Raw genomic sequence first — 18,883 nt, 5'->3', positions numbered from 1 at the left:
AGAACACCAATGTATTTATAAATTTGCACTGTTCTGAAGCTGGTATTGGACTTGATCAACAGTGTCACTGCTGGGCCTGAATGTAAAGTGAAGGTCCATGCTTCACACGTGCAGGACCTTGGTCAGACACATCTAATATCACCTCTGTCCTGAGCATCACATCTCCGATATTGGCCTCATAAGCAAGTACACTGTAGGATCAGCAGAAAGGTCTGGAACAGTAAAATTATGAGGAAATGTTGCATAATCCTGGCTTGTACAGAAGGTTGTTTTGAAGGTTAAGGGATTATGTACTTGATTTTGTTTTTAAAATTTCTCTTAAAGTGAACAAAACCTACTCCTTCTGATGGAGAATCCAGCACAAATGATTTGATTTTTGGATTATACTCAAGACATGCATCTTCTCAAAGGGTATTGAAACCTTGAATTCATTCCTTCAAAGGTTGGGGATACTGAGTCAGTTGAATTTAAGACTACAATGCTAGCTATTGATTAAGGTTATAACAAATTTAGAGCAGAGGTCAGTAAATGGGAATGGTCTGCATATCAGTGCATGTAGAACATAGTCAAGGACTATCTAATTCCATCTTGTTCAAATCTGGACCATTTTGCGCTCAGTGAAAACCACCTGACATTGAGCTTTATTCAAACAAATCTTCAAATCAAAAAAAATTTAGATACAATATTTTAAGAATTTTATTGACAGCAGTTTTGTTAAAAATGATAAACAACTTGGCTGAAGTTTGAAATATAGTTCAGTGCTATTAAAATAAATATTCCATACAAAAAATCCTTCATGGATATGCAAGTTAACAGGTATTACACAGGAAAATAAATTTTAAAAAACTAAAACACTGCATTATGATTCAATTGAACAAACCTAATTCAACTTTTTTTTTCCTGTTGGGTCACATTAAGTTAACAAGTCTTCACCGAGCAAAACATTAAATACATGTTACCAGCAACATACAAAATCCATTTGTGTCTTTTCATTGTTGTAAAAAGTTCCAGATCACAGGTCATTGTGTCGAAAGGAGCACAGGAACACAAGTAGATACAGAGTGGACTAGAGACCAATGTTCATTGTATCACAACAAAACCAAATAGTCCCAACCAAAACTCACTAAAAATGCCCCACTTACCAATCACACCTTTTACTCTCATCACAATATTGTGTGACCCTAAATAAATCTATTTCTTTCTGAACCCTACCTTTCATGGTATGAGCAGTTAGGGATGCTTGGCTGCTCCAAAACTTGGATTCCAGTTCTGACCCTGTATTTTGTTTTAAACTTGTTCATAACACCAACCCCCACAGAAAATTATCAGCCTTGGTATCCCTAGAGCATCTCAAACACAGCACAGGCAGTCCTGCACTGCCCCTGACTTTAGGTGGGACCATAAATTCAAAACAACGTGATAGACACTGGAAGTACAAACAGAACATGTTGGCAACAAATAAAATCTGTGCAGAGGTGGCACAATGATATTTTATAAGTCCTTGTGAAATTTAGTGGACTTAAATATTAACTACCTTTCTCTTCCACTTACCCAACAGTGGGATTTCTCAGCGGTAGAATCATACAAACTATAGCAGAGTAACAAACTCACCATCTGAAAGTGGAATTTTACATAGAATTCTAACTTTATTTTTTTTTATTATTTATATTAACCAGGTGTGCAGCTCCACTCTACCCAGTGCAAAATTCCACATCAAATCCTCAACGTAGTTAACATTAACAAAGTGTTATTTATAGAAAAGAATTGAGGTTTGGCTAGATGTGTAACTTATCCCGCATGGAGCAGCAATTACTCTAAGTACCCTGCACGCTGCTGCTGCATTTAGGTCTCTGCGTCAGATATTGAAGTTTCCATCAGTGTACTGGAACAAAACATTGGCAACACAGACATCCCATATTATACTGCCAACCTTTGTTCCACCAAAATAGATCAGTACCACAGCTGAGCTTGCACTCCCTGCAAACATAATGGAGATTGAGTAGAACCGAGTCCCTTGGAGTAAACAGAACGTCATTTAATAGTCAATGGATCAGTTGGTGCTAAAACCTCTGTGCCACAGTGGTTATATAGAGTAGATCAGCAAGATCACTTCAGGAAGTTTCAAAAGGAGAGCTCACACAGGACAAGTCTTCAGGCAGTTCAGATAGGATTCTCAAACTTAAAACTGCCCTGTAGTTCAGATTTAGAAATTCTAATATTAAAGAAAGGGTTGTATTCAGTAGCTTCTCAAACAGTTCAATTACCGTGGAGTGACTTGTGTCGGAAATTGTGCAAACTGCACATAGCAAGGTCCCCCAAATTACAAGTGAGGGTTTAAGGGAAGACATGTAGCCAAGACAGTGGGAAAACCTCCTCCTCTTTGTCAAATACTTTCAAGGTCCTTCATGACTGAATAGCACGTAAAGCTTTTTTTTAAAAAAAAGAAAGCTGTTTTGCTGATGATCAATGCAGGGGTGGGACTCATTCCTCTTAGGACCACCTGATCCAAAGACGAACTTGTTCCCAACTATCCCAAGCTCACTTCACCAAACAATTCTGCAAATGATTACAATCGCCTTAGAACCAGAACCTTGCAAACAGCAAATGAAATCTAAATTTTAAACTTGTAACTGCTTTTAAAATTCAAAGCACGTTTGAAGTGAAACAAATTACAAAGAACACAATTCAGGTCTAGAAGTTATCAAGTGTCACCTTTAGCCTTTATAGTGCAAAGGGCTCACCTTTCCACACAGCCTGATCCCGGAATTTTCACATTTAAAACTCACCGATTTGAATTGGGACCATGGAACAAAATATGTTTTCTTGTTTCAGCTAGTGACTACAGGGTCATTCTAGATATTCAGCCAGCAATACTGTCCTTAACGGCCATAACACCAGGAGTCTGAGACAGTCAATGATGTGCAAGAGTTATTCTAAGGCCCCACAATTTAAAACATAATGCAAACTGGGGAAGGACAGTCCATTTCCTTGGACTAATTTACTGCTGGATCAGAGGGTGTTCCTATGAAGACCAAAATTAAAAGGGGAAGTTTGTTATTGCTTCTCTTTCAAAAAAAAAACTGGAGCCTAGTACCTCAACATACAGAAAAATTCCAGTAATATCAGGCTTTAGGAATGTTAACATCTCAATATAGAAAATCTATGGCAACTACATGGTTTAGTTCTCTCAAGGTCAAGTAATAAACACTGACAAAACAAATAGATTTTCAAAAATGTGTGAACCAGAGATTCACAAAAATTGTGATACTCTACAAAACCATGATTGCAAAGTTTATATTTGGACTTTGGGAATACCCTTGGGCTCCCTACAGGGACTTCCTATCATCATATAAATGCACTGATCCTTCTGAAAAGGACATCTTTCTACAGTAGGTGCCCATTAGTTGTAACATATTGGGGTGAGTGATAGAACTGTTACAACTATTTAATTTTCATAGTAAAGTTTAAAACAGTCAGCAAAACTTGGTGACTGGAACTAATAGTTGAGCTGTTAGATATATGGGAGGTTTAAATAAATTTTTCCTCAAGTTTCATCACTTTGGGGAAAAAAAATCCCAAGTTAGCTCAGGGTTTCCACCAAGCATAAACTGCAAATACTTCTCCAAATTGAAGGGCGTGTCCTGTACCTCAGCCCCTACCCGAGGCTGCCGGGTGCTGGGTTACCACCAGGTGTTTGCCACCATCCAATGCAACGTGCACATGACAATTTAGAAGTTGTGATTCTAGGTAACAACTCTCAGTAGATTGTTGAACATAATGCACACAAACGTATGTATTCCAGTGGGAGCAGCTGGATAGAAATCAGGAATGGAAACTTGGCCATTTTTCCACTTTGCCAATTAATCCACTAGGAAATTATTGCTTTCTGATCTATTCAAAGAACTGGCCCAATACGGTCAGGTCCTTAATCTGTGTAGGCTTATGGACCACAACACTGACTTACTTATAACAGGCTCCCCCACCGCCAAGTCCTTGCCATCTCCCAATTCTTCTGCCAAAATTACACTTTACATATTAATATTAAAACCCAGTGCCTCCCCCTGTGCACCTACTCCAATTCAAGACGTCCAGCAGGGGCACAATCACAGCTGTTCTCAAGTACCGTGTCGCGCGCCCCCCCCCCCCCCCCCCCACAGGAACGGAAATCAATCAAATCCAAGCTGCTTTACTCTGCTTAGATCTGGATCTCCAGCAAATGAGGAGAAAAAATGCACAGTGGGAAGCAATAGGCGAAAATAGCCCGGAGGCAGGCGTTGTATTTCTGTACAAATCTTATCTATTATTCTACTGATGACGCAGCCATTGGAATTTTTATACTTCGTGCAGATGCCGCCAACTCTTCAATTTCAGCATTTAACTTGTGAATTACCCACTCCATAGCTTCTCGGCCCTGTGTAGGAAAACACAGATGTATGTATTAACACAATGCCTACAGCTGCTGCAAAGCCTTGCTAACTGTTACTAGAAAAGCATAGCTATGTGACATGTTAAACACTCCAAAAGCAGATGCATTCTGTTGGTCTACTCTTACAAACTAAAGTTGTAGCAAGTTCATTCCATATCCTGTTATATAGTTCAGTTAACTGATTTTCATGCAACATTAATACTCATTCTCTCAAATATCTTTAATGTCAAGGTAAAGGAAATGGCTGTGGGGAGGCAGGAAGGAGATGGCAAGAAGAACAAAGATTAGGCAAAAATCACCTCTCCTAATTACAACTCAGTGCTGCCAGGAGTTAACACAAATATAGCTCAATTAAGTGGACTCCTTATAGATGATCACTGGGAGGAAGAGAGAGATAAAAGTACTCAGATTTCTTAGTACCATACTTAAAAGGCAGGGAGAGGAAAGCACACCAGGGATAAATTAAACAGCATAGGTATTTCAATAAATCAGAAAACTCCAAGGCAACTGCTGATATTAAAAAGGCCTTCTCGTGCCATTGCACTTTCAATATTTGCAATTGCACTTACTTTATTTGCGTTAGCGGAGATGGTGTTTGCCATTACTCCTTCCATGTAACTGCTTAGACTCACTCCTTTTACACTGATTATAGCTTCTTGGGTAAGGATGGTCCTGCAAAAACAGGATTAAAATACGAGGAGCCATCAGATGTCATAGTGATAGAGGAATTAGACTTCTTTGCACATAGTAATTGCACAATTTTTGGTTTGTGTCATTTGAAGGGTGTACAACAAGGAACACAAGCAATATTCACTTCACACACCAAAGCAACTTGTTCTTTATCTTCTTATGGCATAGTGGGTGCCAGTTAATCCATTCCGGCTCCCAGCGGAGTAGTCCAATCAGTCCCATTCCCCTTGTTGCCATGCAACTTATTCTCCTTCACATGCACAATGGCTCCCCTTTGCCTTTTTTCAACTGAGGACAAGTCATCGGGAACAAAGCATTTCCAGTCATTGGTAAATGTGTGCTTGTCATGCAAGTTCAAACACAGCTAAACAAAAGGAACCTGCACACAATAGATTTGCAACCTGCTTGCCTAGCTATATTAGTGAATAGTTAGGCATGACAGAAAATAAGAGCAGTGAGCAGAGTGTGAGCTCGAATGCCACTGATCAACACCACAGGCTGATGATTAGATCCTGCTCTCTGCCAAGTTGATGCAAAAGTGTACTTGGCAATGACAAGGCACAGTAGGCAGACCGCAGCTGGCCACCAAAAGTCACACAAAATACATGCTCCACAGAACCAGCAAGAAAGTGCTTTTTCAGGGGTTACACACATCGTGTAGAATCCTTACAATTATACTTCTACCTACTTTTCAGGATCCTGCGGGTGTGGTTTATACTCCAGCCGCTCATCTACCGATACTAAATTTGTTAGCGTTATCTGTAAGATAATTAAACAGGATTGAAACGTTTTATAGAACATGCACTTGTTCTACAATCAAAACAGTCAAACACAAGTAGAATTAGTTTCAAATAACATGGTCACCAATAAATGAAAACCAACAACTGCAGAAGCTGGAAATGTGAGGTTAGGGTTAAATACATGTCTAATACTAGAGGGCATGCACTTAAGGTGAGAGGGGTTAAGTTCAAAGGAGATGTGTGAGGCAAGTTTTTTTTTAAAATATTAAAAAAACTGGTGGGTGTCTGGAAGGTGCTGCCAGGGTGGTAGTGGAGGGAGATAGGATGGAGGTGTGTAAGAGGTTCTTAGATAGTCACACGAATATGCAGAGCATGGAGGGATACGGACTTGTGTAGACAAAGGGGACAAGTTCAGTAGACCTTTAATTACTAGTTTAATTAGTTCGGCACAACATCATGGGCTGAAGGGCCTGTTCCTGTTCTATGTTCTAATTTTCAATCAGAAACATTAGCTCTGTTTCTCTTTCCACAGATGCTGCCTGGACTACTGAGTGTTCCAGTACTTTGTTTTCATTTACCACCAATAAAATCCAGTTGGAAGGTGGGAAACTGCATATGCAATGCACAAAACACCTAGCTCACCCCTGCGTTTAGGGTCAAATTAAACCCACACTAATAGTATCAGCAGGCTTTAGGATGTCATCTTAGGCAGGAACAAATCCATTCTTTACAAGCATGGACTACATGTACAAAAAAATGAGGGGCCACGTAAGAACGACATGCAGCAGGGGTTGCTATTGTTCAATTAGAAATGAGACCTCGCAATGCCACGTTATACTGTGCCATAAGTGTGGTATTGATGTCAAATCACATACAAAGAACTCGGGTAAGGTGGTGGTGCAGCGGTTAAGTTCTGTCAGACTCCAGAGCCACCTATCAATGTAATTGATTAAGTGGCCACTGAAATGGCTCAGTTGTACCATGACCATTAGGTCAAACGAAAAGAATAAACAGGATGGAACACTCAACAACAACCTGGACACTGAATGCGGACACAAAGGTGCGCGTGTGCTAAGTTGAGCTTGCAACATCCTTCTCCCAAACATCCAAAAACGGATGTCCAAACATTGGTCAAATAACAGCCAAACATTGTCAACTCTCAGAATCATATCTCAGAGTCAAGATGCCAGACTTGTCCATCACAATCCTTGAGTACATTCTGCCCCAACTGCAGGACAGATCTACTGTAGGCAGCAGTGGCAGCAAGCAGGAGGAAACAATGCCAGAGGTACTCAACGTTGATTCTAGATCCCAGCAAGTCTCATGGCATCAGGTCAAACATGGGAAAAGAAAGATACAGCTGATTAACACCTAACATCATAACTCAGCCGATATTAGTGCTCCTCGATATTGAATAATGGTTGGAAGCAGCAATGAGAGAAGTAAGAGTTCATTTCCAAGACTGGCTTAGTAGCAGCACCAGTGACTGAGTTGCCCGAGTCCTGAAGGACAGATTGTCTGCTGCGAGTAGTGAGGAAGCCATAGGACTAAGCCTACTTCACCGGATCAGTCTACCTGTAGTACATTACAGCACTGGCAGAAGTAACTACCACATAGGACTTTTTTTCTCCAAAAAGACTATCTTCACAATAGAGATATTCTGCATTGTATTATGTGGCACAATTAAGCTAAATGAAAGAGACTATGAACAGATCTGGCAGCTAAAACTGGGCATTCACTTAGCACCATGTAATTGTACACCATCACAACCTATAACCCTGTGGTCTGCCTTATCCCTCACTCTAACAACATCATCAAGCCAGGGGATTAATTCTGGCTCAGTGAAGTAGGAGAGCACACCATGCATAACACCAGGTGTTCTTAAGAAGCAAGGCCCAACCTAGTGAAGCTGCAACACAGGACTACAAGTGTGTAAAACGACAAAAACAACATGCAGTAGACAGAGCCAAGTGATCTAACACCAGATCAGAGTGGCATATCTCTGCCGTCCTGCCACATCTAGTCACGAACAGTGGTGGACAATTAAACAGCTAACAGAGGCAGCAGCTCTAAGACTATTCCCATCCTCAATGATGTCTGGACCCAGCACAAGTGTCAAGGCAGTGCTGAAGACTTACAACCACATTCAGACAGAAATGCCAAGTAGATGATCCATCTTCTTCCCAAAATCTCCACCATCACACAAGTTGACCTTCAGCCTATATGATTTGTTCCACTTGTCATGATGAAATGACAAACAGCACTGGATACAGCAAGGGCTAAGGACAGAAAACATCCCAGATGTAGTATGGAAACCTTGCACACTGCATCAGCCATCCCAGGAACCAAGCGGTTCCAGTTCAATTAGAAGGCTAGCACCCACCAGGCACTAAGGAAAATGACCCAGGTATAACCCATTCACAAAAAGCAGGACAAATCCAATCCAGGAAATTACTGGCCAGTCAGTTTACTCTCAATCATCAAAACAATGGCAAGTATTGTTGAGTCCTATCAAGTGGCACTTATTCACCAGTAACCTACTCACTGATTTTCAGTTTGGACTTCACCAGGACTACACAGCTCCAGACCTCATCATGGCCAAATGAATTCCAGAGGTTAGGTGAGAGTGATCGCCCTTGACACAGTATTTGACAGAGTCTGGCAACCAGGAGTCCTGTTAAAAGTGAAGTCAATAGGCACCTACAGGAATAAAACTCCAATCACTGGATTCATTTCTTGCACAAAGGAAGATGGCGAAGGTTGGAGGTCAATCATACCAAACCCAGGACATTACCACAGTTCCTCAGCTCATCTTCAGCTACTTGACCAATGACCTTCCTTCCATCATGAAGTCAGAAGTTAGGATGTTCATTTACATTCACCTCTCCTTAGCAAGTGAAGCAGCCCATGCCTGCATGCAGCAAGATATAGACAACATTTAGGCACAAGCTGTTAAGTGGATGGATGCCACAGGCGTACCAGGCAATGACCATCTTCAACACATCCAACCACCAATCCACGTTATTCAATGGCATTAACATTCTCAAATTGTCCACCAACTTCCTGGGAGTCACTGCTGACCTGAAAGTCAAACGGACCAGCCACACAAGTACTGGAAGTACAAGAGCAGGTCAGAGGTTGGGTATTCCGTAGTCTTTGGACCAGCTACAGGACACATTACACTTGCCTGGATGAACGCAACTTCACTAACATTTGCAACCATCCAGGATAGAGCAGCCTGACTGGTACCCTATGCAACATTCATTCCCTCCAACAAAAGCATATCTTGTGTGCTGTGTGCATCATTTACAAAAGACAGTGCAGTTGTTTTCCTAGGCTACTCCAACAACAAATTCCAAACCCATGACCTCTACTAGGACAAGGGCAGCTAGGACATGGCAAAAACGCCTATCTGCAGATTTACTCCAAGGTGTGCACCACCCTGGCTTGGAAACATATCCCCATTCCTTCAATGTTATAGATTTAAATCATGATTTATGACTGAAATTGATTAGTGTTATAGAAGTCTATGATTATAGCATATTTAATGCAAAAAGAAACCAAGCAATTTCATAGAACTGTGATCAAAGGCCAACTGTGCCAAAGGTGAAGGTTAAAAAATGTTCAAAAGGTGCGGAGTGCAATTCCAGAGCTCAAGGCATATTTAACTGAAGGTTTGATTGCTGGATCCCGTCATCAGTTAAAACCACGTATTTGTTTGGTACAAAGTATTGCAATGGAATGGAGCTGGAGACATGGAGTTCTGGCAAGCCAATACGGATTTTTCCATTCAGGGAAATAGCACAGGCAAGTTGGTTTCCATAATCTACAATGCCTCATCATTGTGAACCTGCATAGATCAGCTTATGTGGAGAATGACAAGATGCAAGATATTTACAAAGTTAAGAAATTGTAGTCTGAACAAGTCATAACACTGAATAATTCAATGACGATGCCTTCTCTGGTAAGGACTTGCTGAGAGTCTTCACCCAGATGGAAAATGCTATGACATGATGGATTGGATACTGCTTTTATTAATAGGGTATATTAGTAAAGCACGAGCAGAAAGCTGGATGTCAAAATGGTTGATGACAGCTGGGACAACATCACATTGTTCAGGGATTAAAGGGGTCCAAAAATATGGTAGATGTTTGGAGTCAACTCCTGATCACAAGTCAAATAACTAGATGACATGGAGCTTAGGTACAAGAGGTTGCTGTCAACTTGGAAAGATACCACAGAATAATGCATAAGGGAACAACATATCCAAATTTGTCTGCAGTAAGATTCATAATACCATATGGCTTCTATATTTTGAAATAAATTGGTAACAGTAATAAATTCTGCAAGCTAACTGTATTTTCCTATTAGAAAAATAAACTGACTCACATCATAGATCAGTGGTGAAAATAAAACATTGTAATTGTCTGTTAAGCCCCTTACTCACTGGTAAGGATTGGTTATTGCAGCTACATTTGTTTAGTGTGTGATTTTTCAATATCATGTAGAACACAGGACACAAAAATTTACATATTACACAGCAACAAGTTATAGCACTTAAGTTTAAATATTCTTGCCAGCAGGCAGATTGCAGCTCAGAAGAATTTATATATTCATTGAGCTCTGTTGAGCCTTTAATAAGAGTTCTGGAAATATTACATCTCACATACTCGATTAAGCTAATTCTGTAAATTTGGAACAGCAGGGGTCTTGAACTGATTACCAGAAAAACAGATGTTCTGAAACCAGGCTATATTTCTCAACAGATGACATAACTTCAATTATTCCCTCATTCATTACAACCACAGGGATATTGTGCCCTGCTTCTACAGTTACTGATTTACTAACATTTGCAGATCTTAGCTCCATGGTCCTTTTCACGGGATCTACGACGGAGTGCTCTTGCACATACGTCCGTGTCCTGGATGCGCCGATGAGCTGGAAAATTGGAAATACAGTCAGCCAACGTTTTAGTAACAATATCATAAACCCATAAATGGATTCACTCGTGACCTTCGGAATTATCTGGATTTAACAAGAATGAATAGTGAAAGTCTGCAAAATTAGCCACAGGGGACTCCTGATGGTAGAATTCACGGTATAGATGGTCTGTCCTTGTAGAACATTAACTTACCAAAGCAGAGATGACTATTGGTTTGGAGTGGCGAGCCAGAATTTCTAACCTTTTGCTCATTAAGCTCTTCCCTTCCCTACCCACTGACTTTCTTCCATAGCAGTTAAACATACCGTTCAAGACAAATGCATTGATCTACTCAATCAGCAGCAGCAAACATCCTGTTCCCCATTAAATGCAAAGAAACAAGATTAGGAAAAGCTGTATGGGAAGTTTTTGATTCCCTGCTCCCACCCCACTCAAATCTCTCTGAAAATTCAATGGTGTACATTAGAAGGGCTTTTTAATGCTGAATTTATATCATCACTCTGACTACATCTTCAAAATAAATTAACTTTAATGCCTAATGATCTGATCAAATGTTACATAATATATTTACAACAACCAATTAGAAATATAACAATCTCCAACTGGATTCGATTCCCTCTTTGCCCACGTTACTAACTTTTTGAATGACTTAGTGTTAACTTATCTGTCCTCCCGGTCACTGAGCAGCATTGCAATGAAGGCACTGAACGACGACCTTGTGCCATTTCTTGTTCCACGTGTCAGGGATTGTGCAATAGAACAGAGTTACACAACTAAAGTCTTTCATAACCGATGATTCAGTGATCACAACCATTAACAAGCATTCCACAGTAGAAACTAAGTTCATCAACATTTTTGTTCCCTTATTGAACTTCGCCCCAAAGTTTGATTTGACCAGAAGTATTTTCTAGTTCATTCTAATTCATTCAGATTTATCTTAGCCTTGCTAAGCCTTTGATGACTCTAAGCAACTAAACTGTAATCAGCTCAGTTATAGTTTCATCTCCCACTCAGCCATTACATACAGTGGTTCCCATAGGGCACAGTATAATGCTGTGAGTGGAAAGTCAGTAATCAAAATCTCAAGGCTGCACAGCTAAGAAATAATTTATCGCTCTAAAAAGTGTAATTCCCAATGCCACGCTGGATATTGACCCTATAATTATAGCCACAGTTATGCAATGATCCCACCCTTGATACCAGGTCAAGTCATTTATGTGGCAGACTTGTGTCCAATGTACATTTCTTATGGGTGACTTACTTCCATATCATGATGCTTTGCAGGCCACAGTAAAATTTAGAATCATGTTCTTTTAATTTACACACATCTCCAACAGTACACACAATCAAATTTTGATGGAGAAAATCTAGATTGACACAGCAAGACAAAACCTTGTCCACATACTAATTTTGTCATGGATAATAGTGATTAAATAATGCTGGGTGAGCTCAAGGAATGATACGGTCTTACACTTTCTCACAGCTGCACAAAGTACAACTTTTGCCCAAACCACACGGATTATGAAACTCAAAGTAGGACAATCTAGTTAGAGCAAAATGCATGGAGTTATTAGGTCTCCTTGGCAAAATGTGATATTAGATCATAGAACCAAGCTGTAATCAAGTGATATTGGGATCACAGCAAGTTCAGTGACAGATGGGGAGAGCTCAAACACAGATTTTAAGTTGTTAAAATTAAGTCTTTGGCCAGGAAATACAACTACTTTTCAAATATTTAAGCAGAATGTTCCCAATATTTTATTTAATTTTTAGTACTAACATTTGATCCCACTTTCTTTCTATTGTGCTACTGATTTTAAAGCTCAATATTTCTCTACAGGAGATATTGAAAACCCAGAGGACATGGCAAGACACGAGTGCCACTCATCCAGGTACAGTAAAGCTCTGGCATCTGTTATCCAATTGTTCAGAAATCCTGATGGTTCGGTAACTAGCTCATTAGTCGGGAGAATGAGCTGGGGATCAGCAACGTGAATGGGGGGTGTAGCCAGGGCCTTTTATATTTCAACTCATTTTGACATACTGAACCAAACAAGCTGAAGCTCACTCAGTTCTATTCCTCACTTTCTTTAAACTCACTGGGGCTCAGTTTCTTGCTCACATTAACCTCATGGGGTACACTGGACATTTTATCATATCACTTGAAACATGTAAAAAAGTAAAATTAAAGTATGTTGGGGTATTAACAGGAATAACATTCAAAAATCTGGAAAATCTGCTGGTCCGGCTAGCACCAAGGTCCCAAGGGCATCAGAATTAAAGTTTTACTCTATCTGCAGTTATTAAAATACTTTTCCAAGCTAGGAATGAAAAGTGAGAATGTGAACCACTTACAGCATTTCTCAGGGGAAAAGTCAGATGAGGAAACTGATGAGTAACCAAAAAAGTTGCAAGACATGGAACAAAAATTGGCTTTGCCACAGATCAAACTTTCAGCTGATCTGATTCAACCAAGAACATTAGTAATAAAGGCCACAAATAGACAGGAACAGGAGGCGGCCACTTAGTTCCAAGCCAGTTGTCACTCATTGAGATCATAGCTGATTAGTGAGTAAACACCCACCCTCTTCTCATGATCCCTTAATATCTCTGGTTCTTGAAAGAAAATTAACAAATGACCTAACATTAAATTCTGTTTGTGGAAGAGTTTCAAGCTCCCAACTATACTCCTCAAAGGCCTAGCTCTAGTTTTGAACCATGACTCCTTGCTCAGGACTCCCCTTCCAGCAGAAATAGACTGGTATTCTTCCCTCCCCACCCTCCTCTGATCACTGTTTTTGAAGACTAATAACAGATCCTATATTAATTTCCTTTCCTTTTTCAATCTTTTTATTAATTTTCAAATTAATACAGATTAATACATATAACATCAGTGATTATACACGTAATACAAAGAGATCGGGAGGACAATCATGACATATATAGTCATAAGGAATAAAAAATATATTCTAGGCCCCACGGTTTCTTGGTAAATGAATATATTGCAAAAAAAAATCAAAGAGAAGGAAGAAGACTTATTATATAAAAAAAAGACCCCAAATCGAAAAAAAATTTTAAGTAATAAAACGAAACAAACTAAAAATATTTCAAAAGAAAAAAAACTGGACTGACATTTCTCGATGAGCAAAGAACATTATTATGTCGTCAACTCCACTCCTCTAAGTTCAAAGATTATTGAAAAGGGATCTATATCATATGAAAATATTGAATGAGTGGACTCCAAACTTCCTCAAATTTAAGTGAAGAATCAACAGTGCCACTCCTAATTTTTTCTAAGTTTAAACACAATATAGTTTGAGAAAACCATTGAAAAGTGGTGGGATATTAATTTAATATAGATATAAATGTCTGGCACCACTGACTGAAAACATTCCAGATCTCAAAAGTTCCTAAACTCAGCCATAAAAACATGGGGAAACAGCCCTATCTATCCATAGGTGGCTTTGGAATAGAGGATAAAAGGAGGACGATAATTGAACAGGATGTCTTGCCAGTTAAAAGGGCAGGATGAATGCAGGATACGAAACAGCTCAACAACTCAATCAGCTGGAGACAATGTTTATATGAAATTTGAGAAGGTAGGCAATTTCGTTAAAAAGACTGAAAAATTCTGTGCCATTAAATAAACATACAAAACCCAAGATATACAGAAAAATCAATAGGAAAATTTATAGTTCCTGCTCCTTAACAACTACATGTAACAGCTTCTAGCAGATATACAGTACTTACTGATTTAACAACAGATGGTAGCCCCCATTCTGTACTGAGCAGCCTCTGGCTATGCAATTTGCCTTGGTCATCAACGTGCCGATCTAAGACATCTACTCCTACAACGCACGGGTTCATGGGATTGGGGTACTTTTGCATGGCAGCTTTAAATACAGTTTCCCATGGGTGGCTGGAGAAGAAAACATAAATAAACTCAGCAACCAAATACATAATTTAAAAAAAAGTTATAGTAATATGGAGGAAACTTTGCCTTCCAAAGGCCAAGAATTCTGACAGGTTAACTTCTCCAAATTAGGTCAGCAACTACCAGTGCAGACATTACTTTCACTCAGAATCACACCAGATTCACCTCTTAATTCTTAATTAAATGGATGGCTTTCAAATCTGACTGCGTGAGCATAATACTGCACAATGAGAAAAATTCCATCAATTCTTTTGTGTAGCTTACTGGATACCAATTTCAAAACTGGCTTTAGATTTTTTTAAACTACAGTATTGTATTTACCGTCAAGTCACCTTTGTTTAGAGAACAGAAAGCCCTTTAAATCAGAGGGTTCAGTAAAGATAATGAATGTTATTGCAAAAACCAATATCACTAATTTTTAATCACTCCAAAAACAGCGACATTTAACAAGCTTAATGCAAAACTGAAACAAAAATTAGCATTAATAGACAGATAATTAAAGGAAAGCTGTAAGAAATCTATGGAAAAAGTCAAAATTCAATAAAAGGTATGACAGTGGAACAAAAATGACTGGCAGTAAAGAGTTTCTCAAGGAACATTAGCAAATCAAAGGCAAAATAAAGGCAAGGCGCAAGAAATGAAAGTATTTTGTACAGGATGAAGTTATAACAGACAATATATTGAAATTATTGAAATGATGTGCAATATTTAGTGGAAATTATTATGATGGAACTAAAATAAAACTATGCCAACCTGAAGTGGACTAAGACCCCTAACCTTTTGGGTGAAACTGGGCAAAGAATACGAACATACAAATTTGGAGCAGGAGTTGGCTACTTGGACCAGGGCCTCCTCTGCCATTCTGTAAGATCAAGGCTGATCAGATTTCAACTTCAATTCTCTACTCCTACCCACCCCAGAACCTTTCACCTTGCTTATCAAGAGCCTATCTAACTCTGTATTACTGACAGTCAAGACTTATGGCACTCTGACACTCAGATTTAAAAAAACACATCTCTCTGTCAAATGGGGTCACCCTTTCCTTTTAAACAGTGACCACAAGTTCTAGATTCCCCCATAGGAGAAAACATACTCTCCACATCCACACTATCAACACTGGCCAGAAGTCACCCCATAACTTTACAAAATCCTTTGGGAAGTTAAAATAAAATCAAATGAACGGAGGATAGCAAATGTGACATCTTTAAAAAGAGTAAGACTATCTGGTGAGATGCTGCCAACTATTCTATGACAAAATAAACACATTCATTCAAACCGACTTTCTTCAAAGCAGTTGATACTTGTATTTAAAATAATAAAGTGTAGCAATGAACTTCAAACAAGCAATAAGTGTAATATAATGTACAACTTGTATCATCTTAGAGAATTTAATAAACGGCCAACAAGATTAGTGCAGGATCACGAAGAATCAAGTTAAGAGTTACTAACAGACGAGACTTCTCAAGGCAGGTAAGTTTAAAGGATTACTTAAGATTTAGAGTCAATATGATTATCAGGAGTGGCCAGAATGTCACAATCATTCATAAACACAAAGAATGTGGTTGGGAATTGAGAATCCAAAGTGTATGGATTCTGGTTCAACCTTCTGTCAAAAAGGTTGAACCAGAATCTATACACTCTTTTTAAAAGGCACAATAAAGATTGTTTAAAAAGTACAAAGAATATGGGCAGTAAGCACGAAAGTGAGTTATTACAGTTAGATCTATCATTTAACTTATAATTAGCAAGAAGCCATGCAAATGGTAAAAGGTTTCCTCTGACATTCAAGAATGCAATTGTAAATGCATTTATCGTCGTAACATCTTTAACATTAACAACAAAGATCATGTCTTGGTTGATTAGGCATCACTGAATAAAATCCCCAGTTAAAATACAAGTCAAACATGAAAAAAAACTTTATTCTTCCTCTAATCACAGGAGATTGCTACTTTGGGAGACTTGCAGCCCTTGTTAGTCATGGAATCACTATGAAACTCCAAAAAAGCATTCGGCTCCAATCAAGGCCGAAGTAGTAATAAGCACTCATGCATTTATCATTCGTAATATAGAGCAAAGTGAAAACCAAACTGCAATCTGGGTAAGTAGCAATGTCAATCACCATGAGAAAATATTATAAACATTATGGCACAAGATGATTAAAAGAATGTGGAATTCAGAGGATCCATAGCTGTATTGTACAGTGAGCTTATCCATTCCTACAAAACCCTACTCTTTAGTTGTAAAACACCTGCTCAAATATAATTCTCAAATACAATATGCCTAATAGTGGTTTGTATTCAGAATTCATCAAGTTGAGGTTAAACATGCATTACATATTTAAACATATTATAAAGCCATTTATTCCCACACTCAAAGAGAACTTTACACTAAAAACAATCACAGGCAGGTATATCATGTTTTGCTGAAGAAATGTGTAGATTGGCCTGAAACTAAATTTAAAAGTATACATCTGTAAAGCTCCAAATTTACACCAGAGGCCTTGCAGGCTTAAAAAGGCAGATCGATCTGCAGTGGTTCCACATTAATACCCAGAATGAATGCTATAATCCCTCAGTACACACCACCCAATGTACCACAACTGCCACTAGGCCCACTTGTTTATATCAAGTAAACACACAAATTGTTGCACACACTTCTTAGAATGAGTACAAATAGGAAATTAGAAGGCTGAATCATAGATTTAAATTCACTACAACTTGGACAAACAAGATAGCTGGCTTTGTTGTAGCAACAGAACAAAAACACATTTTCATATTAAGAAAGAGAATCAACTTTTTTCAAAGCTGTAAAGTCAAAGTAACCTACACTATGAACAGATAGTTGCTTTTACAGAGAACGCTGTATCAAATGCATCTCTCCTGTTTTAATGACACTTCATGATGATGTGAGATTTTCAGGCACCAGATTGCTGGATAAATTATACACGTTGAATGCCCAGTCCCCCAACAGTACAGTTCCTCATCTGTGGAAAGCATCATTATGCCCCATCTCCTACCAGGGAGAGGGTTTGCACCATAGCAGGCTAACAGGCGCTGGATTTCTCAGTAATTGTGTTTGGAGATTTTACTTCGAACGAGGAGGGCTGTACCACATGAAGAACAGGACAAACTATGAAACATATTTTGGATAATACCTGTGCACCTCAGGTATGAGGCTGAGCAAACCGGAGTGCTGTAGTCTCGAGGATTCAGATTTTTCCTGGACTAGCTGACCCACATGTTCCCCCCCACTCAAGTCAGGAAAATAATAACTTAAATATTTATAGATAACTCACAGCCCGCATGGTGTTTAAAACACCGAGCTGACGGCTCGTCCTCTAAAGGTCAGCAGGGCGAGGACAGCGGGAAGGCTGCGTTCACCTTCACCACAGTCACACGACGAGCATCAGCAAAGGAGTGGAATTTCATTCCGCCTCAGCCCCATTCCTCTCTCACCCCCGACCCGCCGGAAAACTGCCCCCCACACCCACCCGCCACCACCACCCGACCCCCACCCCACCCCACCCGTACCCCAGTCCTACGGAGGCTTTCCATGATAATACTCTTGCGGGCCGGAGACGGGGCCCAGGGTGACAGGCCCGTCCCGGCGCCGGGACCTCGGGTGACAGGCCCGTCCCGGCGCCGGGACCTCGGGTGACAGGCCCGTCCCGGCGCCGGGACCTCGGGTGACAGGCCCGTCCCGGCGCCGGGACCTCGGGTGACAGGCCCGTCCCGGCGCCGGGACCTCGGGTGACAGGCCCGTCCCGGCGCCGGGACCTCGGGTGACAGGCCCGTCCCGGCGCCGGGACCTCGGGTGACAGGCCCGTCCCGGCGCCGGGACCTCGGGTGACAGGCCCGTCCCGGCGCCGGGACCTCGGGTGACAGGCCCGTCCCGGCGCCGGGACCTCGGGTGACAGGCCCGTCCCGGCGCCGGGACCCCGACCGACCCTCCCCGCGGTCCCCCGGCCCGGCCGGGCGCACTCACTTGAAGACATGCTCCGAGGTCCAGATCTTCATGGTGCCGCCGGCTCCCCGCGCCCGGCGCCAGAACCTTCCCCTCTGATGTCAGCCGCGCGCGTGCCCGCTCTCCCCGTGACCGCGGCGGCGTGACGTCGGCCGCAGCCGTTGGAGCTGCCGCGCATGCGCCCGGAG

The 18,883-nt window shown here is 40.6% G+C and overlaps 1 protein-coding gene across 1 annotated transcript; it reads right to left on the bottom strand.

Annotated features, from left to right (window-relative positions):
* Positions 1-672: 672 nt before the first annotated feature.
* LOC127579073 (PRELI domain containing protein 3B) lies at positions 673-18,875 on the bottom strand. Its single transcript, XM_052031708.1, has 6 exons — positions 18,717-18,875; positions 14,549-14,717; positions 10,705-10,794; positions 5,805-5,875; positions 4,996-5,098; positions 673-4,411 (listed from the first exon to the last, which is right to left on the bottom strand). Exons 1-6 carry the CDS (start codon positions 18,746-18,748, stop codon positions 4,301-4,303), a joined length of 576 nt encoding a protein of 191 aa, XP_051887668.1. The 5' UTR covers positions 18,749-18,875; the 3' UTR covers positions 673-4,300.
* Positions 18,876-18,883: the final 8 nt, after the last annotated feature.

The sequence above is a fragment of the Pristis pectinata genome, chromosome 16 (genome assembly GCF_009764475.1).
Source record: "Pristis pectinata isolate sPriPec2 chromosome 16, sPriPec2.1.pri, whole genome shotgun sequence".
Taxonomy (NCBI): Eukaryota; Metazoa; Chordata; class Chondrichthyes; order Rhinopristiformes; family Pristidae; genus Pristis; species Pristis pectinata.
This window is presented reverse-complemented; position numbering and strand designations above follow the sequence as displayed.